Raw genomic sequence first — 27,274 nt, forward strand, 5'->3', positions numbered from 1 at the left:
GACTATCACTGTAGATAGATACACATTGAGAGAACAAACCCCGAACTCTTTCTGTGATCTTTAGTGTAATGAAGGAGAATGTATTGTCTAGGCTAGTTGGTACTACAAGCCAAAAGACTTCCTTCATAACCTGATACAGAAGTATGGTATTATCCTGGCCATTTTTTATTTTGTAAATATTTTACTATACAAAGTTACAGAATACTACCAGCAGCAAGAACACCACTTGCTCAAGGCTTTCTTTAGCATTCTGTGTTCTGAAGGAGAGGTGTAATTAACAGGAATCAACCTACATTTTTTGGTTTCCCCTTACAATTAATTACCTCTATGGGGAGACTGTTTCAGTTATAGAATTTCAAGTCTTAATTATTTTATATGGAACTGCATGCAAAGACAGTTATGCAAAATTTTGCTTAGCATATCAATAAAAAAACCCCACACCTTAAAATAATCTGTATGTGATAAACAGGCAGAAACTGACAGACTTTAGCTACAGACCAAAAAAGACCCCAAACCAGCAGAAATAAGAATACTGTTCATTTTTTCATTTAAGAATTGCTGCTTTAAAGGGAAAACAGTCTTTGTTTGAATTCTGTTCTGAATGCCTTTATGAAAAGTAATACCGTATTTAAAGGAATAAAGACCTTCATAAAGATATTTATACTCACTTCTCTATGACCTGTTCTTGGTAAGCTTTATTGGCACATCTACTATTCCTGAAATACCTAGTATTTTGCTGGTTTTAGTCAGTACAAAAAACAAGGTGGTTGCCTTTTTTTACATTTATCTAGACAGGTGTAAATGATGTGCATGATATAGAAGTAGAGAATCAGGATGCAAATCTTTCCCCTTCAAGGTCTGATTTAGTTCTTACGCAAGACAATATGTTGCTTTTTTGTGAAGTCCTATTTTGGAAATGAAGCAGAAAAGAGTGCTTTGGTGGCAACAAAACAGTACTTTGGGCTTCAAGAACTAGTCATAAACTGGAAAAGCAGAAAAAAATACAAAAGCAGCAAACATAAGAGCCCTGTCTAGCAAAATGCTTAAAAATGTGTATGTATACACTACTTTCTATTCACTCTAGGTTCTTGCTAATTAAAAGTAAACTCGCATAAACATCATGGTAAGTTGGTATTCAGCAATAGTTGAGATGCCCAGAAATATTCCTTAAGCCCTTTTTTCTCTATTTAAAATCCACTTGACACTGCACACGAGCTTTTGCTCAATAAACTGCCATAGTAACAGGCGAGCTCCAAATCCAAATAAAACCCTACATATTCTCCCAAGAGCCAAAAAGTGGGGTCTGGTTTCACTAACTGGAAATTAAACCTTCACAGTAAGAGAGTGAAGGGATCACCAGACTAAATTAGCTGTTCTACCTTCTGCTAAACTGATTGTAAGTCAAGGCAGAATCAAGCAAAACGGCACTGCCCAGTAAGCCTGACACAGTCTTCAAAGGTTTTGTACCTCACACACGGTTTTGAGGAGTAAGACAAGAGTCTTCCACCCTAGAACAATGCCTTTTATCTAATTTTAAGTCTCTGAATATTACCAACTACATTAATGAAAAAACCCAATTCTGTTCTGATGAGTTATAATTTATTCTCACAAGTAGTGGAGTCTGCTACTTGCTGAGGTTGGCATTTTAAGTGCCTCCTTGTACCCTTCCTTAATTAAGGATTTGCAATTATGAAAGGGCACTGGCAATTCACTTCCCGTTACTTTTGCTGCGGATGACCTGGAGCTAGATTTATGTGGGGTCTAAGAAGATGATCCATTCCCTTGACTTTGCAAGGGGAAGTGATAAAAAAATAAATCTTTTACCTGAGGTAGCTTCCATTATAGAGCTACCTCTTCTCCATATGACCGTGAACATGTTTTTCGAGCATGTATGCATTATGTGCCCTTTAAGACTATAGTAAGGAGCTGGTCACTGAGGTAATTTGCCACCTTACCCTGAAAGCCCTGACCGAATTAGGTATCCACGCAAAATATGCAAGTTTGGAATAGCCTCAGAGGTGCCTCGACTGCCCCCTAAATCATTTGTGTGTCAACAGCTGCCCACAGGAAGGGAAGGGACCAGACTCGGCATACCAGTGATTCACCACGAATAGTGGGACCCATCCTGCTGTATATGGATTGGAAGATAGCTGTGAATCCAACAACTCAATAGTCCAACTCAACAGTTTAGTATCCATAGACTGACTCTTGGGAGAGAAGGGGAAATAAGGAACTAATCAGGTCAGTGTTGAATATTCTTTTACGCAATCACTTGCGTTCATAGTATCTTATTTCCTCCTTGCTTTTAAGGTTGTGATGCATTCAGAGTAGGCATTTTGTCTCCCCATTTGCAGATCACTTTAGGTTGTGTTGGATGCTACATAGAAAGAGAAAAATAGCTACATCAGACTGATCATATCTATTTGCAGGTTGAAGTTTTTCACCCTTACGTAGAACAAACTGAAGCGCATGAAAGTATCTTGCAATCTCATTTTGACTTTAAAACTAAGGAGAAACTGGTACTGAAAGCATTCAGCTGGTTCCAGCTGGAAGATGGATTTTGGGTCTCAGTACTAATTACTAGTCGTGCAGACATCAGATGAAGGATTCTTAGACGAGTCTATGGGAATGCTTGCTATGAAGATCTTGCTGTACCAAGTTGTATCTTCTGGAGTAGCTTATCGGAGGCCATGCATCTACTATGTTCAACAGGTTATTTTACGCACTAAATGTAAATCATCTTTTCTAAGAAGGCGTTTCACAGATAACGACAATTAAATTTAAAAACTGGTTATAAATTTTGAAAAAGGTTATAATCAACCTTTTCAAAGATATAACTGTATAGATATAGTTCATAAGGAAAATTACATATAGATCTTAGCTAAGGCAATTTAAGTTTATTGCCACTAGAAGAGGGAACTGAGAGAACAGAGAACCAGGAAAACTTTTATTTATCTTTCTCTTAGCCAAAGTCCAGAAGATTGAAGACAAGACCAACCCTTTTAACGGCACAGTCCAGGCTGATGAGATGTTACTACTGCTTAGCAGACAGAACTTATCCACCATGCTTTCAGCATAGAAACAGCACTCCTTTTTACATAAATTAAGCTATTGCAATAGATACCACATCGCTTACACTAAAGAAGCAAAGCAAAATATTTTAAAAATTTGAAGACACTCAATTTAATGGAGCAGTCTGAGCCAAAAAAAATCATCTCTGAATCAGGCTGGAGCTCAAACTCATCCTGATTAAACTCTTCAATGCATTTTTTCGCCAGTGTTTTACTTAGAACTGGTACTTGCATATGTATATCTATAGTCAGATATAGCTAAGGACTTGATGAGCCACATGCTATCCTTATTCCATTCAAAGTTAAGAAAATAGAGATCATACACTTCCATGCAAAAAGTATCACCCTAGCAAGAAAGCATGTGCAAAATCAGGAAAGTCTAAACAACATTATACCTCAAATTATGACTTTTATATATATAAACAAGCCCCTTAGAACAACTTAGACTACAATTATAAATGAAGTGCTGCAAAAGATGTACTTTGCCAAATAAATTATAGGGTAAAAGGATCGCAAGTAAACAAATATTATTGGGAGAAACAAGACTTTGATTCTTCTCAATTTGGTATGTTTAAGTCAGCCTTAAATTTATACTAAGATTTTGCTTATTTAATATTCTTTGTTAAAAATACAAATCTAAAAGTCTTCCAACTCATCTAGGTTTTTCTTTCCCATCTTAATTTAAATGTTTGGTCATGGACTAATGCAGAGTGCCATTTGGTAGAGCTGGGACACCCTGCATCCCAGTAAGAGCGAACACGGCTTTGGCAGGCTTTTTTGTTTATACGCTGAAGGCACACGGGTACTACAGGGAGTTTCCCTCATGAACATGACAATTAAGATTGAAATCTGAGAGCTAAACACCCTGCACAGAAGCCAAGCACATGGGGTCTTTTGCTGGAGCCCTTAGGAAAAGCATCTTCTACCCCAAGCTCTCAAGCGCTAGAAGAGTCATTTGCCGGCTCCTACTGCAGCTTTGACACTCGGAGCCCCCCCTGTAATTGCAACGCTGCTCTGCAGAGCTGGATCCGCTCCGTGGCAGCAGGGTGTGGGCTCCTGATGCATTGCATCAGTTCTGCTGAGTTCAGGGCAGGGACAGAGATGAAATCATTTATCTGGCTGAAAAACGTACATCTCCTTAAATGCAACTGGTGTTTAAGAAGCACAGGATGCACCCCACAACTTCAGGAAAACTTAACTGATAGGCTTAAAAGATGCTGAATACCAACCACAACAGCATTTCTTAACACTAAGTGCAAGAAGACTTCACAGCTAGCTCAACCGTCAAGGTGAGGAATTGGTCTCGGTAACAGACTTTCTGTAGGAAAAAAAAAGTGGCTAATTTGAATTCTGGTACCTGAACAATTCACAGCTCATAAGACAGCTCCTTAAAAGCACACTTGAAAAATAAGTTTAAAATTGGCATAACCGAGGAGGAAGTTTCACCAATTTTCCTGAAATAATTTTTTATCTGGTTACTGAATGAATACCTATGCGCACCTTCCTGTAATTCACTTATTTACATGCACAGAGGTGATTTTCTGTCTATGTATAAGATGACCCATGAAAACTGCAAATTGAGAAAGACTGGGTTTCAGCAAAAGTTATAAGCAGGCAGGAGTTTAAGGAACAGCAAGCAAAGCTGCAGCCAGACAAGTTTTTTCCCTTTGCATATAGCAATTTGCATATAGCCTTTTCCCGCTCATAGCCTTACAAAGCAAAAGAGAATAAAGATTATTGGGGTTTTTTTTAATTACAAACAAACACAGCTTGATCTTGACTACATATAAGTACAGGACTACATATAAGTACAGGACTATATATAAGTAATATAAGCATTTCCTGTGAAAAGCTAACTCTTTCTTTCTCAGTTACTGCTCTTTTCATTCCAAAATTACATCTAGGATTTTATTAAAACAAAAAGGAGGGACAGATTTTAATATTGCTTGCAAACAAATCCTGTCCAAAGGCTATTGCATTAATCGAAAAAGTCTGTATTCTTCTCACAGGACTGAATTTTGGCCTAATGTTGCTGCTCTCTCTCTGCTGTAACTTTAAAATAACGTATAACTGTGAAGGGAAGAACTGTCAGACAAGAACGTTAGGCAGTCATTAGCTTTAATGTTAGGCAGTAGAGGAATTACTGGAAGAATTGAATTAGTTACTGTGGAAAGACCAGTGGTTCCTGCTTAACTTTTGTTTTCCTAACTGATGAAATTAAACCGGTCCCATAAAACACAGAAGCCAAACCAACAGAAATTAATTCTAAGTGAGAGGAACACAGGAAAAAATAAATCAACTGTCTTCAAACAAAATTTCATCCTAACACATGACTAATGGCAATACCATTCCCAGTGAAATACCTCATTAGAAAACAAGGAAACCAAAAAAAGATGCATATATGAATGGAAAGATTTTTTTTTCCCCAATACTTACACATTTTACTGAAGAATTTTTTATAGCATACAAAATCAAAATATATGTTTGGGAACAGACACTAACACAGAGAACAAAAATGTTATACTTAAAACTGAGTATCAAGTTACAGCTCTAAGTACCAAACTACTTTCTCGTAAGAACCAATTAGGAATAGGAAGGTATCTATAAAGTCACATGCAAAGTGAAAGGCTCACTGTACGCTTACTAAAAGAAAAAAAACCCCAAAACAAAACACTTATTTACTAGCCAAATCTTAAAATTGCTATATAAGATAAAGACAGCACTGAAAATAGGATTGGGGGGGTAGGAGGGGGCGGTTAGCCTCTGAACCTAAAAATAAAAATAAAATTCATGGCCACAGTGAAAAAAAGTAATTTCATCACAAAAAGAAAATGCTTCCGCATATCCTCAAACTTTCATTCTGGAAAAAAAAAATTGAAATATTCCGATCTGTTTCAAAACAAAAACTACTTTCAAAAGAAAATTTTTCTGTGTTGCAAAATGGTGAACATTTCAAACTACAGAGTGGCTTTAAACTGCAAGTGTTATGCCGAGTTGAATTTTTCCAAAGGATTACTATTTGCTGAGAAAGTTCAATGCAGCTGTTATGTCAGGCCATATGCTGCAACAGATGCCCTCTATTTATCACTCCAGATTGCCTTGTTTGATACATCCTCTTAAATTTAGATTTGACCAAAGTAAAAAAAAAAAAATATGAAAATCATTTATGGAGTGAATTAACAAGAAAATTATTAAATTGGTTTCATTGCCCTATGAATCAAAGCGACTTGAATGAATTTTCCGTAGTAGGTGCATCTCACTGACTGTACAAGGGAAAAATAGTTATTTCCCATTTAGACCTGGAAGTTGATGTGGTTCATACATGGGAGTGGTCCCAGTGCCACAGAGAAAAGGAGAGCAAAAAGGGACCGCCTTGGTTTTTGTGCTGAGACTGAGCGTGGTAAATTCAGGACAAGTGAATGGGAATTTGTCTGAGAAGCAAGGAGAAGGAGGCAGGCTGTGACGGGAAAATTGATGAAACCAGCCCCAAGCAGACCCCTAAGAGAGAGGGAGTCCCCTGCCAGGGGCATCGCACTGCTCCCAGCCAAGACCTCGGCACCCCGGTGACTTGTTCTGGCTCTCCCCCCTTCACCTCCAGGGAAACAGGCACTGCCAACCTGAGGAGGGTTTTGTATCGCCGTTTTATCAGTACGTTCCCTTTTACCTGTAACAATACTTTGAGTGCAACAACTTGCAGAATAAATCGGTGCCCCAGCCTGTTGCTAAGAAAGCAGGGCAGATTTTAGAAGGCATCTATTTTAAAACCTCTCCTTATTTGACTGGGAGCAGCAGGGGGTGAAGTAGTTAAGCTGATAATTCATTAAAAAGTTGAGAATGACTCTTCATGAATACAAATCCTATCATTGGGTTTTCCCATTTTCAGAGCCAAAATAGTGGCAGCATACTGAGAAAGGGGGCAAAGATTGTTTTATAATTAGACAGTAAATTGTAATAGATTTTGTATAAAATGATTCAACTGAACTGTCAATATTGTTTGCATAAGTGTTATTTGATAAGACAGCATCATTTCTGAAGCAAAATTACACCATTTGTTAAATTACTTTTAGATTTGCCGTTACATATGAGCTATAAATAGGATGTGTTTTGAATGGCTCTGGAATTTCTTGAAGATGTCGTAGCCTATAGGTTGGAAATCAGTTTCCCAACAACTTACAGGTGTAAGCTGTACAGCCTTTTACCTTCCCAGTTTTACCATTCCAGGAAAATGGCTGCGAAGATTTGGTGTCTCAGTAAGTGATTGCACAATGGGTTCACAGGAAGACTTTATAAAACGCCAATTAATTCCTGCTCTGAATTTGTTTGGAAATCACTTCCGCGTTTCTAGAAATGATGACAGTGTTTTCTGTAGGTGTCCTGGTTTCGGCAGGGATAGAGTTAATAATCACTTCTGCGTTTCTAGAAATGATGACAATGTTTTCTGTAGGTGATGCTAAAATGTAAAATTTAAACTTTGTCATACTGTAGAATTGTACGGCAAAGTACAATGGCATTCCTCCTTACGTGGCTGTGCCTTGGTACAGCGCATCCACTGACTGAGAAATGTCAGCTCGTTAGTCTGGAGAATTACAAATAGATATTTAAAGTATTTTCTTAAAATTATGATGATGCAATAGTGATTTTTGAAGACTCTCTGTAAAACCTGAAAGTAACTGATTACTGGGGTAGAAAAGCAGAGTAGCCCTGCAGCCCGCTAACCATGCTATTGCCATTGCTCGTAACAGGCCAGAAGGTTTGTGCTACCTTGGTGAGACCTCCGAAGTTGAGTTGCTTGAAGTTGTGTTGGGGCACTTGGACCTTTAGATGGATCAACTCTAACAACCACTTCAGCAGACCAGGTGGCTTCATTTGTTTTGCTTTTGCTTAGCTTTGCATTTCGTGTGGCATAAGCAGAATTTTATCAAGGCAGCAGTAACAAGCAGGTTTTTTGCATACAACAAACCCTTGGTTCCCCTTTTCCCATAACAAGATTTTAAATGTAACAGCAAGGAACCATAAACTATTCTATGCAAAGTTTGAGCTGTGAGATGAAACGTATGTTTATACTGCAATCTGAGACTTGCAGGAGATTTGAGGGAGTTTGGCATTTTATATGAAATTCTCACTGGCTCACAAAACTCAGGGCAGAGGCTGAAGAATACCTTGATTAAAAGTATCTCAAGCAATAGGAAGGAGTCAAACTATTATGTAACCTTTGGGAACTGAAAAGGCTTTTGTACTTGAAGAAGGAAATACTGAAGAAACTATAATACGCAATTCCTCATTCAGCCATTGGCTTCAATCCAGAGTAAACAGATACGAATTTTCAGCACACAAATAATTTTATTCACGTTGAAAACAACTGTTATTTAAAACACCTAATTAGAAGTAAATCAGTACAAAAGATTTAATCAGCTGTTAAAATTGATTGTGGTAGGATATTGTTCTTACAATTACACCCATTTAAAGAAAGAGTAGGAAAGATTTATTAGAGGTAGTGCCCTTCAAATCTCCCTTTTGAATGAAAAGCATTTAAAGCACAAAAGCAAATTTTAGTGCTTAAGCAAGTAGATTTGAAAATTGTGAATCTTATCCTAAATCTATTATTTAAAAAATAATTAAGCTTAAAGTCTGTAAGTCACCTGCCTCTGTGTTTGGTAAGGTCCTCGAAGCACTTGTTTGAAGTTATTACAGGGAATTTGCTTATCTGCAGAGGAGAAACTGAGAAAGAAATGAATGAACATCTTTTCTTACCAAAATCAGAACAAGCGCTTCTGAAAGCTGTGTTTTGTGCTAGCAGTTATCTACCTCCAGACTTAGCCTTTCTAATTTCCTTGACTTGACAGGACATAGTGATTGGATGTCGGAGGCGGAGGAAAAGCTAATTCACAGAGCTGCACCTTAAGAGGCATTTGTATACTTTCTGCACTTATCCCATGTCTCTATTTTCTTTAACTACACAGAGTTATGAGGCCCAAATGATATTTGGCAGTCTTATTCTCTTAGCTAAGCACATACTGAACCAAATTTACATCAACCTTGTAGCAGCAGTATAACCATGCTTACGCCACCACAACAATTTAAGCACACGGATGGCTTTTCACATTGTTCGTTTGAAAAGCTTGTGATATCCGGGATACGTATCTGAACCTAAAACATTATATCTTTATAATCTGATTTTCAGTTAATTTAATGCTGAAATCCTCTCTTTGGTTCAAAAAGCAACCCACTTTACACATTTATCTTCCTACCTATCTTTCTATACTAAATATCAAAAGCTGCTGATTAATTAGGCCTTTCACTGGCCAGGCTTCCTTATACTTGCATTGCTCCATTACAAAACTTGAATATAATTTAAGACATGGGATATTTAATATGATCAACACTGGAACGACATCTAACATGAACCTACAAAAAAAGGGGATATAATAGAGATTTTAAGAATTACATCAAGGTGAAATACTGCAAGAATGAAACTCATGGAAGAGTTTGATTCTTCTTCACTTAAGTCTGTGGGAAAGTCACCTCAGAGTGGGATAAAACAGCCTTTACTCATTTTCAGATCAAATTTCCAAAGAGCAATAGGGCTACAAATAGTTGCCACCTCTAAATGAAAAGTTTATATCACAATAAAATTTCACATCTGTGTTTACACACTCCAGTAACTAAGCTAATGTCAAGGGCACTTCTGCAGAAAATTGTTAAATTGATAAACTGCTTCAAGATCCTAAGTACTAAATAGTCAGCCCTTTGCCGTAATATTGTTAAATATGATATACTGTACAAAAAAATCACAAGTGTAATACTTTACCAAGTCCAATTGGGAAATAACATCACAAATAGGAAACAACTACAGGCGTGTGATTTTGATTTTGGGAACCCCCGACAGAAGAATTGCCATTGTACTAGAAAGTTAAAAATTTTAAAGAACTGCCCAGAATTACCTAAAAAAAATAAAACCATAATAAATCTTCCACTGAAGTAAGCCAAAAGGTCCATTTAAATAGAATACTCCCTTAAACCTGCTTTACACATCACTGCAGGGTCACTAACTTGCAATTACACTCATTAGCAAAGACACATGCAAGGCTCAAAGGGACCTTCTGGAGTGTCTTGACCAACCTACCAACAATTTATGCACATACTAATAAGCAGTATGCAATCAAAAGGAGGTTTAAACTGCAGCGGTTACCTCAAACTAGACAGATATAAGGAAGACGACAAATAATTGCTTTCAGTAACACTGACAGACTATCAATAAGGTTATAAATACCTCATTATAAACACATGGCATCTACTAAAAATGGAACAGAAATGTAAAACAACTACATAATAAAGTTGCATAACATGGGGTGACAACAGAGGACGAACCAAGCCAAAACACAAACTGGCCACAGCTGAAATTAAAGACAACACTAATGAATATTGGAATCCAAAATCTGGGAAGTAAATGAAAAATTTTTCCTGTCCAAACCAACCACGGGCCAAATACACTTGGACAACTAGTGCTTCTCTGAAAGTAACATTATGTACAAACGTCTTACATTTTTTTTCAGGAATGGAATATATATGCTTTTTGATTCAGTGAATAAAAATGTGAATGAAATATACAGAGTCTATGTCTATCTATCTAAACATAGTATCTATGCATAGTGTTAGTTTATGCTTTTTTTTTTTTTAGTTAATGTGATAATTTTCGTAATTTATATATTTTCAGTAGACAATAGTTAGATCTCTGACACCTTAATGTCAACCAAAATAAGCAGCAGGCTGGCTGCCAGCACAGGAAAAAACAATTTCCCCTATCATTATTTAGAGCTATATTTCTTTATCATCATGTGCTTTCTAAAAGTGGATCATCTACTTTTATCTTTCAATCAAATATGGTATATAGAGTTTGAAAACAAGTGATACAGTCATATAAGGGGCCTCTTTAAACGGAGTTGTTTCTAATTCAGCTAGCTTATTGTTCATAGGCAGAAACTGTGTTTCTAGTTGTGATGGATTTTGTTTGTCAAAATGAGAATAGCAGATTAAATCATTTTGTCTGAGACAGGTACCCAGTTATCAGGTGGAGCTGATGGAACAAGGAGCCAGCTTAGGTTGAATCTAGCAACAGCTGCTTGACCTCACCTTCTCCACAAGGCATCAACGGGATTCCTGTGTTATCCCTGCTAACACTTCACGTTTTTCATGTCACTTTTTTTCATGACAGTAAAACAAATAGAAAGAATGCTAAAATTGAATTTTGTGGAAGGGTTCATAATTAACTTTAACTTGGGAAAGACAAAGGAGTCACAAATCAGCTACTCATTGTCATTATTAACAAGTGAAAACATTTTTTTCTACCATCTGCAGGATCTGTGCGAATTTTGTACTGTGTTCTTGTCTATTTATACTTATTAGGAAAGTGTTAACATTTAATTATTTGAAAATACAAGGCTTTTATTTTTTCCCATTAACAGGAGCTACTGTGGAAACTACTGGCACAGTGCTGGGGTGAAAAGATGGCTAAATTAAGTACGGTGCATCCAGCTTATACGGACTTCATTTACAGACCTACGTGAAACAAGATATCGTAATTCAGGTTCTCCTTGACTCTGGAAATTACGAGAGGCTGTAGGCCGTGCTGAAATCTCTGTTTCCGTCAGAGTATTTAACTTCTGTGTAAGTGTATATATTCATTGGTATACCTCAGTTTATCCAGGTTCTTCTCATAAAAAACAGTCTTTCAATATTTCAGGAAGTATTTCCTGGGCATTAACACCATTTAATTTTGTAACAGCCAGGCAGCAAACTTCCCTCACAGCTTCTACATGGGAGCCTGCACCGAAACCATTTGCTCCATGTAAGAAAGCCTTGAAGCTGTATCACTTTGCAGTAAGGTTCAGTTTGCCCAATCCAAAAATTACAGCATGGTAAGGTTTTCCGGTATTAGCCTGAGTCCTCTGCTACCAAGGAGGAGAAAGATGAGATAAAGGAAGAAGTGAAAAACTCTGTTTTGGAGAGATTATGGCAGAAAGAAATCTCTGGAAAAGAGGAAAAGCCACAAACAGCACCGAAGGCAATCCTGACAAGCAACGAGCTGCTGGGACAGAAAGCTGGTCTGCAGGTTTAAATACCCTTCCAAAATCAGTCTGGAGATAGCTGGAAATTGAAATTATAATCTCCTTAGAGAGAAGCAACAAGAAGGAAGAAAATGTGCATGTTTGAGGAAAGAACGAATATCATAACTTTCGCTCTGGTGGGCATATGCTTCACGGTACTTGGGGCAGGCGATGAATGCTTCACTACTGTTCAGACAAATTGAGCTGCTAAAAACCTCTCCTGCCCATATTTCTTCCCTCGCAGCTAAGTGCCTACTCAGAGTGATTCACACCTTCGTCTTGCTAGATTTCTGGACAGGTCATTTAGGCTTGATAGGCTCAGCTTCCCATCTGTACTACCAAGATAATGACACTTCCCCACCTAAGAGAAGCACTCTGAGGACAAATGCTGGAGGAGTATTTAGGGGCAGCGATGACAAAGCCCGTATGAATTCCTAAAGCAGGAACTTTGTGCCCTCTCTAAAAGTAACAAACAGTAACAGCTTTTAGGCAGACAGGAAGCACAATGAACATGAGATGGAAAGGCTCAAGGCATTATGTTTACTCCTAAAACACACATTTGCTATTATTTTCTCCGTACTTCCTTCAGGCTACAGTGGCACTACTGAAATAATTATCTTCCTGCCACCTCAACTCAGGAAGGCTGACGGGAAGCAGGAGGAACTTCTTTTATTTCCCCTTGTGCCCGCCACCAAGTCAAATTTTTTCATTACCGAGGCAGCTGCTGCTATCTTTCCTTCCCCAGAAAGGACAGACGTAAGGAATTTAACTGGGGCAGCCGTCACACTAAAACACTTTACAAAAAAGCAAACGAGAACTGATTCAGATGCACGATTCCAGCCTGTTTCCTAAGAGATGCAAGATGAGAGGTGCAGCTATGAGCGCTGCTTTGGAAAGAAGCTTTGCAGAACACTACCACTACCAGGTTTGCATTTTCAAAGCAAAGGCCAGTGATGTGCATTCTGCAAGGCACAAAACCCAGCCAGGGCAAGCAGTGGCCTTCTGGGATGTACTGGCTATTAAAAATAAAAAAACCAATACAAAACCAGGCCCAGGAATAAAATCTTGAAATACCACTGACTTTGATTCCATTCCTCAGGGTCACCATCTTGCTCTGCTCCCCTTTCATAGATGTCCAGCACTGCTGATGCTCACCATCCCTGGGAGTTGCACCTACCCGTACAAAGGCTGGTTACCGCCTACCATTGACAGTCAGTACCTACTCTTCTCGGTAGTAACAGTTTGAGGGTATGTCAGCACACACATCCTTTCTTTCTGTGGGAATTCAGGAAAATTTAACAACATACTATGCAATGGAAGGAATGTAAACTGTAGCCTAGCATCTTTTCTTTAAATGACCTAATGACGTTATGTGTTCCGTCTACAGACAGCATGGGAAGTGCCACTATGACTGCTGAGGTGTACTGCTGATGTTCATTAGCAGTTTGCCACTTACTACTCAGAATAAATAGGCAGAATGTTCCCTGGAGGCAGGACACAGACGGCATAACCAAGAGGCAAACAAGTATGCTGAATCCAAAGCGGTGGTTACACTTTATTAGATCTGTCAGTAATTCTGTCACTCTGCAGGAAGCACCATCTGAGCTCGCGTAGCCCAGTATCTCCACCCCATTAATCCTGCCTAACTAGTACAAGGTGATAGGTGTTGTAACTAAGAAACAAAATTAAATATAAAAATCTACATTTAATAAACACCATACAGTTTACTCAGACACCCTCAAGGAAGGAACCTGGAGTCAACCAAAGGACGACAATCTTATCAATTGTATCCTAAATGAGGCCTGACCCACAAGGGTTAGTAGTTTCTGCAGAAGCACAGATGACAGTGTGTACTCTGATGGTTCTATGACAGAAATAAGAACTTTTCCTACATATTTTAGTAGGAAAATCATAATGGAAATACAGGCATTGTAAAATAGAATAATGAAAAGAACTTAAGATTTTTTATTTGTAGCATTAAATTAATCACCACATTGATGTTAGCAATCAAATAGAATAAAATCACAAAGTGAAAAAAAAAACCCCGACATAGCTTCTCTTTTGCATTTTAAATAGGATAGCTTAGGGGCAAGGGGAAAAAAAACTCCAAACATTTCAGACCAGTGCTGTTTGACAGCATTCCTGTACTTCTGGGGAAAAAAAACCTAAACAAACCCACCTTGAATTTCGCAAGGGAAAAAGTCCAAACAATCTTAAAAAGATCAGGTTCTACTATATCAAGAAAAGAAATAGACTCTACCACTACCTGCATGCCCTGTGTCTAACATACATCACATAACATGCTATCAAATTTCAGAAAAAAGGCTTCAGAAGATGACGCTTGTCCATCTCTCCAACATGCTTTTCCATTTTCCTATCACAACCACAAGAAAGGTAAAAAAAACCCCAAACAAATCCTTCTTCTCACTATATAGGCTATAAAAGAAATGAATAACAGCTTCTAAGAAAATTCAGCAAAATCCAACTTCTGCATGTGCAGCCCTGCACCAGACAGGAGGGAGAGCAGAGCACAGCTGATGGCAGGATTCCCACCACAACGTACTTGTGTATGGAGCACATCTCCCACAAGAGCATCAGTGACCAGCAACCGTAAGCATAAACCGTGCCTTCATCTGTAAACTGTCTGTATAATATTGAATAAAGCTATTCATACATTACATATATCCAAAGGGCTTGAAAGTGTTTTGTTATGGCAAAGAAGATGGTAATAAAACAGAGTTACTGATGGAGCAAGTGGCATGCAGCACAGAACTGCGCTTGCGGGACCTGTATAGAGTTTGAACAAAAAATATTGAAAGATTCAAACCTGTGACCAGTTCTCTGATTTCCAAATCTGTAGTCTTGCGGAGTAACCGTACTAATGCTGGGATACCACCACAGTTTTTCAGAGCAATTTTGTTGTCATCATTTGCCTTCCCATATACCAAGTTTCTCAAAGCTCCACAGGCACTACGGTGGACTTCTGTCATCCGATGGTCCAATAGGTCCACCAGTAATTGTATTCCGCCTTGTCTTCTTATCTGAAACAGGCCAAAGTGATAATCACAAAATTAGGGAATGAACACCAGCATTGTATATGCCACCCAATGTAATTAAGCTGTGGTTTATGCAGGCTATGCTCCAGCAAAGGTATGCTGGTAGCCCCGCAAAGCTGCTACGTTACACTGCTTTGATTCCTCGTATTATTTTTTCAGTGGCAACATAACTGTACAATGACAAACCTGAACCTCTGTAAAAGCAGCTGAAAGTTAGTCAAGAGTGTTGCCTCAGCAAGATTTCTCAAGTTTCAGCAAGGTTTGCCTTGGCAAGGGTTTCTCCTGTGCTGGAGAAACATCATCTACTTTGGAGTGTAACACATCTCAAGTTAGAGGAAAAACCACAAGACTACGGCAAACAAAAAAAAGCACTTAATGCAATAAAGTTTTTAGGGGTCCCTCCTTTTACATTTAATTACTTGGAATGTGAGCAGCCACTGTAGTCTCTGTAAGGATGTTGTATCAACAAAATTGGGAAAAGTGAAGATGAAAGGAAAAGGAGGAAGTCTGCACAAACATAAAGACAAGGATGATGGATAAAACATGGAATGCTTGTTCTATTATGCCTGAGGGAGACCCTTAAGTGATGCAGGAACAGAAGTCTTATTCATTCCTAAGGTGGCCTACAAAATAAATTTCTAATGGAATATCTTATATAAAATATCATTCTAGAAAAAGCACAAAAATGTTTGAGGCAAATGATCAAGAAGGTCAAGAATACCATGAAATATTTATTATAAAATCTGTTTGCCACAAATCCATCGTTACTGTTCTCTGGCACTATTTGGTCCTCAAACAGTAACTAGTCTTGGATCTAATTTTAAGAAACTAGACTGATTCATAACTAACATCCAAGGAGTACAATGCTTTAGCTTCAAGTAAATTATATAGATATCTCTATCAAAAAGTTTCTCCATGTGTGCTGTTGGCTAAGGCTCAAAGCAAGCCAGGCACTTCAGCTGGCCATTTTACCACCTCTAGTAATATTTTCCCTAAACATTAAAAGAGAGACAGCTATAGAGGGTTTCAAAACTGCAGGGAAAGGTGAGACATTCATTTTAGAATCAAAGTTTATGATTAAAAGTTTTGAAATCTTTGTGAAGTTGTTCCTGCATGGACATGCGTTCTTGGGGCTCTTTGCAGGGGGGAGGCTTGGGAGTAGGAAATGGTTAAACAAAGCACACTAAAATTTATTAGAAATTCATGCTCTGTCTACTAACTTCAAAATATTTAAGTACAAGCAATGTATGGCATTTCATGAATCTAACACAAGCTTCACTGCAAATGAAGACTGAAAAATGATTCAGCCTTTGAGGTTCTGAAATCGAGCTATACAAAATTACTCATTGATAAAATAGAAGTTCTCTCTTTCTTCTGCCGGCTTATCTGGCATATTCCTGTTTTTGTAATAACAGCAAGACGCAGTAATAGAGCAGTTTTGTAGTTAAAAAGTGTATATACTGAGATGTTACAGTATTAAATTAAAATGTTATAATGTGTATACACTTACAACACACCTTTGGGCTAAATGCAAAGTGATAGTGTTTAAAGATAAACTAAGATATTCTCCCTTAAATAGGCATTATATCAGTATATCATGTCCAACTTTCTGAGCAATATACAGCAGCCAGCACTACATGGAGAGTGCAGAGATGTGAATGGACATTGGTACAATATATCAACTTCAGGTGGAAAAGGTCATTAATCTTTTTGAGAGCCCATGCTTCTGCTCAGAGAAACCATGACATCTTTCAGTTTAGAAACCAGAAAAACAGATCAAAGAGAAAAGGTGCTGCAATATATCTCACTGATCAAATCTTTACCCATGTGAACAGGACGACTTGCAATGAAATCATTTGCTCCTTTCCAAGCCAGGAAAAAACTACCAAGTTTATCTGGGAGGGGTGGGGGGTAGGGTTATTTGTCTGCTTGTTTTTACAATCCATCACTGTTTAATTTTCAGATTAAAATATGTTCACTTCCTCTACTAACCAGATTCTCAAAACCAAGCATACTACATGAAGAGCCACCTACATAACAAAATAGATGACATTTATTGAAACAGACTAGGAACAAAAATTTATGCATCAGTTCTACAAAAGGTGAACCAACCACTGAGCTTCACACTTCAACCTCCGAAAAGAAACAAGATCTGACAGAAAAAAGAACGCAGTTAAAAAATACACGAGTTGTTCTGGTATGATGAGTAATATCAGGAATGGCAGAATGAAAACACGCCTGCTGATCTTTGTGTTTTATATTTTTAAAGCACAATATACTGAATGAATATTTTAATTGCTTCACTGGTAAAAAAAGATTATGAATGAGAAAAAGTATTAACTTTGTAGCAAAAATCATTCCGTGCACTGTAGTTCATCTGAAGACTCAAAGGGCTCTGCTTCCGTTCAGGGGCACGCTGTGCCTGTGCTCTTTTCCCCACTCTCCCTCTCGGACACAGCCAAGTGGCATCTCAGGCTCCTTCGTAGCTTCTCTTGTGGACACTCTCAGGCAGCAGGTTTTGCTATTTTCTGCTCCTTTCTAAGGGAAAATGTGTGGTTCTGCCACATTCAGCCGGCATTCCTGAGCTGCACCTTCCCTTTTCAGCCATGGTATCTGACAGCACACTAGTATTCAGCTCATGCAGCTCCTCCTCTCCCAGGAACCTGAAGTCAGCAGCAGACTGAAGTGATTCAAAGATACTTTCTTAAAAGCAGGGGCATTAAATGTTAATCTAGAATGCATTTCTGTCAGAAAAAAATATGGGTAATACAATAGGAATGAAACGGGTGTTACATAACACTTTACCTAACTTGACAAAATTTCTTAAATCCTACTGAAGAACGAACCTATTCTTACCTGGGAAAGACAAGACTTACTTTGCAAACTTCCTTTGCGTTTCCAGGCTCAGATACTTGGCAAAGTGGCTGTGTCATGCAGGCAGAGGAGCAGCTGATTCTTCACAACCAGGAGCTCAGTTTCTGATGCTGTTCTTTACCTGGACTACTGTCTTGCTTTGTTTTTGTTTTTCCAAGAGCCCATTATTCACCAGACGCCTCACCCCATCTTTGTGTTTCCATCACATATCTATATAGCTGTTTAATACTATATTCTCCAGCAGGTTTAACTATGCCTGATAAATTGTGAGACTGTCATGGATGTTACCAGAATCTATTTCCATTTATGGAAACTGAGGCAAAGGAAATTAAATTCTTTGTTCAAGTTCTTTATGGAGTTAGAGCCGCAGCCTGGAGGACAATTCTGACCTAGCGAGTCTCCTGGGGGAGATCTCAGCCGAGCTAAGTTGTCACAGCTCCAGTTAGTTCAACAGCATCGCTACTGCCAAACGTCTTTGCCAAGAATACTTGGATGGGTGGATAAGCAGCAATTTTCACCAATGGGGCATCAAATCCCACTCCCCCAAAGGACTTTCAATAGATACTTCTGTCTCTCTCCTGTCTTTCTATGAAGAGAACATTTCTTAATGTAATATTTATTGACATATCAGTGGCTGCTGCCTTGCTACCTCTAGGAGAAAATGAAAATAGAATACGCCGGAGTCTGCTTGCTTGCTACAACCAAATAATCAGCATAGTACCAAGTTATCAGGAGATACAGGAGACCAACTCTGTTCTCACACAGACCAATCCCAGAGTAGCCACTTCTGAAGTCAAAAGAATTACCTTCAACTCTGCAGCACAACTGAGTTCGCCCAGTCATATCATAAAGTTTATTCTTCCTGTCTTGAATATATTGTCCCTTTTTTATGCCGTTTCTTCTCAAAATTAAAAAAAAGACAATCAGACTACAAGTATTAAAAATGCTGGGTTAATCTGTGTTGCGGCGTTTCTCAAGTGAGAATCCACGGACATCGTTAATTTCTGAATGTTCTTTCCTTTTTTTTCTCACTAGAAATATTTTGTGTATGTCTTCAGAAGATGCTGTTAGAGAGCTGCTAAATAAATACATCAGGCTGCGTTCTTTCACACATGGCATTATGGAGTGTATGGCAAATCCTATCAGGACCAGGAATCCCAGCATGCATAAGTCTGAATTCATTCTGTTGAGCTTTCTCAGTAACAACTCAGTGTAAACCTGTGCTGATCAAAGTGAAAAATGAAAGAAAGGAGATTACATGAATTTTGTCATGAAAAATTTTCCAGGGAAGAATGCACAAAGCTGCTTTCCTCTGATGAATCATGCGTTTTCTTTTTCCAGCAAATTTTTAAACTTTCCTTTTAAAGTTGGCCCTCCATCATTAATGTTACTGTCTACTTGCTGGTCAGAAGAACTTGCTCTGGTCAAGTCCCATATGCCACAACACAGACAGACAGGACAGGAAAAGGTGCCAGAATTTCTGGTCCGCGGACAGATAAGAGTGCACTTATGTCAGCATGATTCCAGAGTCTTCCCCTCTCGCATCATATGATGTTTGTTTTTGCATTGCATCTGAGAACATATTTCTATCCACAGTATGCAGATACAAAGTGAATTTGGGCTTGAGAAGGGGTTCAGACCAGTGCTGGAGGCAGTGAAGATGTTATCCATGTCCTAGTAAGGAGAGCCTGGATGTCTCATGCCAAGAGCCTTTGAGAAATGTAATTTATCAGTTTCAAGGCTGACTTTTGATTCAATGGATTTGGCTTCAGTGGTCAAGAAGCCAAGACCAGTTCAGAGTGTGTTTACCACAGCAAATTTTCCATGACAGTGGACTGTTAGATATTTAATCTAATTACACATGACCAGCCTGAAGCACATGCATTGGTAGAACAAGTCAATACTACATTGATGATATGTCTGAAACAATATAGATATACTTGATTACTGTATGACTTTAGCATATGAATTATTTGACAGCTTGCTCTTCTAATTTGATACAAGAGATTGGATGGATCTGTGGAAAGAAAAGAAATGTAGGATGTGAAGGGTATGTAGATACCTGGAATGTAAGCACACCTGTTTTGTGAGGACATCTTGTCAATGGCTCTCCAGCATATAAACAGAGATGAGACAAGAAAGTAATAAACCACGCTTATATATGCAAACCCTATAGAAGAGGCAACACCAAAGACGGTCTGTGAAGTCACTGGTTGATGCGCTGCTGAAGGATCTGCTCAAAGGCTTGGAGAGGTTCAACCTCAGCTTTGTTAAGCGGCAAAGGGTGGGGGGGGACACACAGGGAGGAATGAATGACAAGGTTATCACAGGTCTTATGGGAAAGAGCATGCTTATGGGATGCTTTCAGGGGATTGTGGCAATGTGCAAAACTTATGGGATGTTTAGCAGAAGGGCAAAGGTAGAAAAAGGGAGACATCCAAATGCATGGGGAAGGAACAACATGAGAAAATAGAGAGAAGGACGTGATGAAAGGGGCTGGTCATGTATGAATAAGTTGCGCTTCAGTATGCTTGACCAGCCAAACCCTGTGCCTGATCACTGCAGTCTGTTTTATTTTCTTATTAAACCTAATTCCTAACAATTTTCCTGGATGAGGATGGTTTACATTCTGGATCAGCGTAATGCTAGTGAACCTTGAGCTGCAGTAGCTGATGAGCAGGATAGGAGATCTGAGAAAGAGCTATCAGAGACACCATGGATCTAGGGGATACATACCAGTGAGACCAGGGTCTGAGGATGTGCTACTAGACAGACCAAAGGTCTGAGCCAGCTACCAGAGAGACCTCTTTGTGTCTGCGTGTGTGTCAGATGAGACCTGCCAGCAAGCTTTGAGCCTGATTAGCCAGAGATTAAGGACCACGTATTATTCATGTTTGCGTGAGTGCTGCTTTGTGTGCATGGGGCGCCTGTGCAGGCACTGTTCTCATGTTTGTGTTGATCTGTTGTGTGATCTAAGCTTCTTTAACACACATACCTAAAAAAATTAATAGGGACGCTTTTATTTCTAGGATCGTTCGTATCTGATTAATTTCTCGTTCATTTATTGTATTGGTTTTGTAGATATGTAATTTAGGTTAGTATACACCACACTATACTTGAAATTTTAACTGGGTTACATGTTCAGCCTTATATCATATTTACCAAAGGATACAGAACAAGAAAAATCACCATCTGGCTTGTTAAGCTAGTCTAACGGAGAAGTGCCCACCTTCTGATGCAATGCCGTAACACACCCTGCTCCATTTCCAAGCAGCAGTGAAGAGTTTGGTCCCGATCACTCTGAAGACTACTAACACTAATTCCACAGATGGTTCATGCAGCATTCAAGCACTACTCTTATACAAAGGATACGCTGGAGTCAGTGGATCAAATACAGAGCTCCATTAAAAAAAAATCCAGAGACCTCCCCTGTGGTATATTTAGCTCCCTTTGGGAAAGATGTCTGGATCTACAGCTCTCGGTATCTTCTCCCTGCTTTGTATTACACTGGTTAAATATCACCTTTACTCTTTTTGAGACTACTCTGGTCAAAGGATACTTTCTGTGCTCTAAAAAGAACTGACAGAAGGACAATTTATGAGCATGGGACCTCTCAGGAAAAAAAGTAAAAAATTAAAGTGTAAGTATTGTAGGAAATATTGCAGCCTTCTTAATTTACCTTTTACTTTTCATGACAAATGCATGCCAAAGCTCGCACAAATCAAAACACAGCTTGAAACTGAATTATTGTCAGATGTAAGTAGTAACAGCATTACAGTCCATGACCTTAATTGACAAAACATGCTACCTGTCACTGGTTCAGCACAGAAGCCATGCTGTTCCTCCGGGCTCTCTGTTTAAAGTCTAACAATCAGATGTGAAAACTCAACTGGCTTGCTTCCATGGGGATGGGGAAGGTTTGCCGGAAAAGTGAGGATTACCAGGACTGTCAGACTGAGCAGAATTCATGCTTTGACTTACAATCAAAAGTATTATTTTCTCACATTTAGAAGGACAGATAACTTCTCAAATGTAAACAAAATATAGGTGAGCGATCTTTCTTTGTATCAAGGTATGAGAAAACTGGCCCTGGAATCTGGCTGTTGCTTATGGCTTTGCAACAGCAGAAGCAAAGTCAAAGCAAATAGACATTAGCTGTTTTGACTATTACTATGGTTTTGAACTCTATTTTGAAATAAAAATTATTCTATTCCTCCCAGCAGCGAAGAAGAGAAGCAAAACCCTGTCTTTCAATCACTGAATAATGGAAATTGCCTCTTCCATCCCTTGGAAGGCTGTGAAAATCAGAGCTAGAGATACAAAAAGGAAGAAAAGTGATGCTTCCAGTTTTAAACAGTTTAGCCAAAGACTGTTAGATAATGAAGTATTCCAACGCAACCTAAAAATATTGCTGTGAAAGAAACCAAAACACCCTTCCTCTTCTATTTATACTCAGCAAGTGGGTATCTGAGACATTGTTCAAATTTTGCCAGTAGGTATAGCTGGAACATCCTCTTCTGCATTTAATTCTGACTACCCTGCCTTACAAAGTGAAATATAATGGAAACAGAAGAGGATTAAGAACAGGTGACAAAAATTGTTAGAGACTGACAGAGTGATAAAGTGTGTTTCTGAAATAACACAATCTCCTCTTCCCAGTAAGACGTTAAGTGTTCCACTATTAACAGCTCCATAGTCCTAATGCGAAGACTAATTCATGGTTAAATGCTTACTTTCCACATTTTTCTTAATAATTACTTTTGAATAACTCTTCATCCAAAGGAGGAGAAGGAAATCTAACAACAATCAAGCTTTTTTAGACATCATAGATATTAATTGCCAGCTTAATTGTCATAACAAACTGCATCATCCACCACTTATTCTGTGACATTTCCATTATTAAGAAAGCATGTTTCAATATATCAGAATACAAGTGCTTAAACACATGGAATTATTTTTAATGCCACTGCGTTACATACGGAACAGAACTAAAAACTAACTGACTGCTAGCACAGGTGACAGTATATATCCAATAAACCCCAAATTAAAAGGACAATTCAACTTAAGTCTGCTTCTGGAAATTTTTAGCAATAATTGGGTTTAATGTTCTTAGATGCCGGTTTTCTAACTAGCAGACTAAGTGCCTATTATTTCACACGCGAACGGATTCTGAGCAATTCTGTTCCATGGGTGTGGGAAGGAGAAGCTACAAGTGAGCAGAACCAAATGTCAAAAGCATTTTTAAACAGGGGCAGGCAGTGTAGTGTTTCTGAGACACTCTTTGACTACAGCCACCCTGCTACTCTCAGGCTCACCATCTGAGCAGACCAGTGTGCCCACACAGACCAGGACACTCCAGGAAAGTCCAAGAGGCCACTGCCCACACGGCAACTTGACTGCACTGACCGGTTATACACAGTATCCACTAAATTATTACATTTCTAGATTATTCTACTGCAATTCCAAATCCTCTCCATGAGACCTCTCCGTTACTTATCTTTGCCTGGTTTACATTACTAAAATGACTTTCATCTAAGAGGAAAAAAACCACTATTTTTCGAAGAAGGGTTTGGAAGATGGGCAGCCTCATTGCTAGCTAGTTTCAGAGGGCTGATTCCTAAAACTTAAAATGGATGTGAAGGGAGGAAGATAAATCTCCATCAAAACAGAATATGGGAATAGTATTTAGTACAATATGTCTCTTAAGAGAAATGTACTGGTTCAAACTTTAATTCCCCTCCACTATTTCTTCTGATGTGCCTATGGAACAGCAGCTAGACAATACAAAATCCTTACATTGCAAACGCATGTGAGATTTATTACTGACAAATTTACCTGTAACATCACAGGGTAATTTAGTCTCATTAGCAAAGTAATTTGCTACAAGTTTAAAAAAGTGCTGAGCAATTTTAGCTTAAAACAGAGTGGAATGTTATGCAAATTGCTGCATTAGCTCTGAAGTCTAATTTGTTTAAGGAATCTAAATCAGGGTTTGGATCTAGGTCCCATTTAAGAATGGTTTTGTCATTAGGACTTGTTAGATCAGACAACAAGGCAACATAAAGCTGTGAACAGGCATAATTTAAATAAATTCAACCACTGGTACATATACAATGTTCTGCTTTAAGTTAAATAAGAATTGTTCCCCATGTGCTAAACTGCAGCATGTGGAGAAGGAAGGAGATATTTTTTCTGAGTCTATAGAAATCAGGTAGGTGTTTGGAGGGACGGTTGTGTGACACATGAGGATGCACAGCAGGGGGTCAATACTCAAAAGCTTTTCTTCTGGGAGTGTATATTCTATTTCTGTTATCGAGTATACATTTGTTTTTTCTTTAGATCCTGGGATCTATGTGTGGGGTTAACGGAGACTCAAAAACATGTTCTGAACAGGAGGAGACTCAAAATCGTGTTCTAAAATTGCCCTGAAAAGGTATGAATAAACGTGCTGCTTTCTCAGTCAGTAAGCCTTAATGTATTCTGCACTGTGATACATTTTGGTTTTCATGCTTGGTAGGAAGGCTATGCCTATTATAAATCAAGGTTTTAGCATGTTTTTATTTTTTACTAAAAAAATCTCCAGCTAGGTATGTTACCTATAATAGTAAAGCAGTTTACCCTAATACTCTTAAAAAACATTGAATTTGTAAGCTGACACAAGCATCCTATTCTAAATCTAAACATCAAGCATTAATGGGATCATCCAAACAAGACTCCTAACTGCAGGTGTAGTGCTGACCTGAAGTGCTTGTCTGACTGTGAAGGTATCAGAAAGCAATTTTCAATCCCACTGTTAAAAGCAGTATCTCCTAAAATGAACAGATCAGCAATGACCTGCACTAACCAAGCTTCTCAGCTTTTGAATCACTGGGCGTATAAACTAACACTGAGGAACACACACAAATTAGGAAAAATACACACAAGTCAAAGCCCTTAGAAGGTATTGCAATTACTTGATTTTAATTCGGGGTCTTTGCTTTTCGAAACAGTCAAAAAAGGTACAATACTAAAGAAGGTTCAGCAGTGTGCACTTTATAGATAATGCAACAGTAATATTAATTTAGGATGCAAAAGACACTGGCATTACTCAAGCACTGATCTAGTACTGTCTGAAGTTAAATGAAAAATGATGATTAACGCCAAGGGTTTGGATCATTTACTTTCTGGTATGTAAAAAGAATTAAGCATCTATTTGAGAATGAAGGATTACATTTATTATTGGGAAAAAAAATCAACATATATACTTCACCTAAGAACATCCTGATATTCCTATAACCAGATTCCTAGTGAAGTTAAACAAAATATAGAAAATTTTTACATGAAGAAAAAGTAAGTTTTTTAGACAAATGCAGTAGGTCAGTACTTCAAATAGTCTAACAGTAACACAGGACATCAAGTTAGGGTTAGATGAAAATTTCTGAAGCTGTAGTTAACTATATTCAGTTAAATGTATTATTAGTGGGATTTAGTCAATGTGAACACAAATACCGTCTTGGAACAAGGTGGTCACCGATAAGACCACAGAAAATTCCCTTTTTTCAGTCAATTAGGCCCAAACAACAGGACAACTCTATCTGACGCTTCAGTTCTAATTGGAAATTCAAAAAGACCCTTTTTTGATGCTTGCTGTAGCTATCTCAGATAGTTTGCCTCACAGAATAAACAACACGCCACTTCTCAGATTAAAAATACATTTACAATTTATTAGATCAAGCATCATACTGCCCCCTGATGACCTCTGCTCCCATGACATTCTCTACTGCGATTTAAACAGGAGGTACTCTCTCCATGTAACTGCGGTATTATCCTCCAAAGAATCTCTCAATCACATGAGAATTTTCTGTCTTAAAGCTGAAGTATTTGGGGGGGGCACTTACTGCCTCAAAAGCTGATGAATGCATTCTCACAACACCCCTCTTTGGTAGGAAGTTTTGCTAATAGAAACTAGGCAAAACTAGAAAATAGGCACATAAAATTAAACTATTTGCCTAAGGTCAGAAAGGCAGGCTGTGGCACAGCTACGACTATGACCTGTAATTTAAGAGTTCCAGTGCAGAGCTGCACTGCAGAATCTTTCCTCCGTCTCCCCATTTACGTGAGTATTATAAATGGAGTAAAAGTCAGCACAAGTAAACCTGCCTCATATCTAATGTACTTTGTAATACCCACAGTTCAATATGCAAAATTATATATATATATAAAAGTATGTATTATAATAAGCATGTGTGAATACATATATATATATATCTGGTTTGAATATTTCTTTTCCCTTTGTCTAGCTCAGGTTCTCTTTGCCTTCTAAAATCCACAACTTTCTTCTGATTTTTTTTCTAAATCTCCTATACTCTTTGAAGTAGGGGAGGACCAGAACTTCATGCAGTATCCAGGACATGTGTAACACGGACTTGCGGAAGGCCCCAGCAATGTTCTCTGTTTCGTTCCCTATTGCTTTCCTGGCACTTAACCTTCCATTTGCTTGTTGAACTGCCAATAAGCTTCAGACGACACCTTCCAAAAGCTGTCCAGCATAACTCAAGAGCTCTCTTTTTCAACCAGCAGAATACAGAAAAAGCATACAGAAATGAGGAACAAGCAAAACAACCATCAAAAATAGTGCCACCTCACTGCCAATGGACTAACTCTGCTTACTACTCTACAAAGCTTGTGAGTTCTAGCAATTTTTCAGTTGCTCCTGGACATGAGAATAGCAAAGTAGCAGTTTCGGAAAAAACCCCTCACCCAAAACCCTGTAGTAGTTTTGTGTGTGGAGTAAGGAGTGTGTCCCTTTCTTTAGGGCCTTGCTTGGTTAACCATGTGTCTGCAATATGTCTACTGAAGCAAACGGCTAGATCCAGCAATGCTGCTGGCACTGGTGGGCAGCATTCCCACCTGCTCTTCAGCAACTGCGGTAGCAGCAACAGCTCAAATATAAGGGTCTGGTTCGGACCTATTGTGTCATTTATCATTTTACATTAACTATTTCTTTATATTGTTAAATGATCCTTATAGTGGGCACTGCAGTCCCTACTTTTTATACAGATGAGTATGCAGGAACAAATCAAATCTCTTTGTGAAACTAAAAAACATTATTATATTCCAAGTAACTTTTCAAGCCATATCTCACAGATGTAATGCATTTCCATATCTGCCTGAACCAAGGTCTCTACAA

The 27,274-nt window shown here is 38.4% G+C and overlaps 1 protein-coding gene across 1 annotated transcript in view; it reads right to left on the reverse strand.

Moving 5' to 3' along the window:
* CTNND2 (catenin delta 2) overlaps positions 1-27,274 on the reverse strand; it is a 287,386-nt gene that overhangs the window by 146,571 nt on the left and 113,541 nt on the right. The window contains exon 4 of the mRNA XM_009276983.2: positions 15,003-15,216. Coding sequence (XP_009275258.1) covers positions 15,003-15,216 — 214 coding nt within the window. The remainder of the gene's footprint in view (positions 1-15,002; positions 15,217-27,274) is intronic.

This window comes from Aptenodytes forsteri, unplaced genomic scaffold (genome assembly GCF_000699145.1).
Source record: "Aptenodytes forsteri isolate BGI_AS27 unplaced genomic scaffold, ASM69914v1 Scaffold322, whole genome shotgun sequence".
Classification (NCBI taxonomy): domain Eukaryota; kingdom Metazoa; phylum Chordata; class Aves; order Sphenisciformes; family Spheniscidae; genus Aptenodytes; species Aptenodytes forsteri.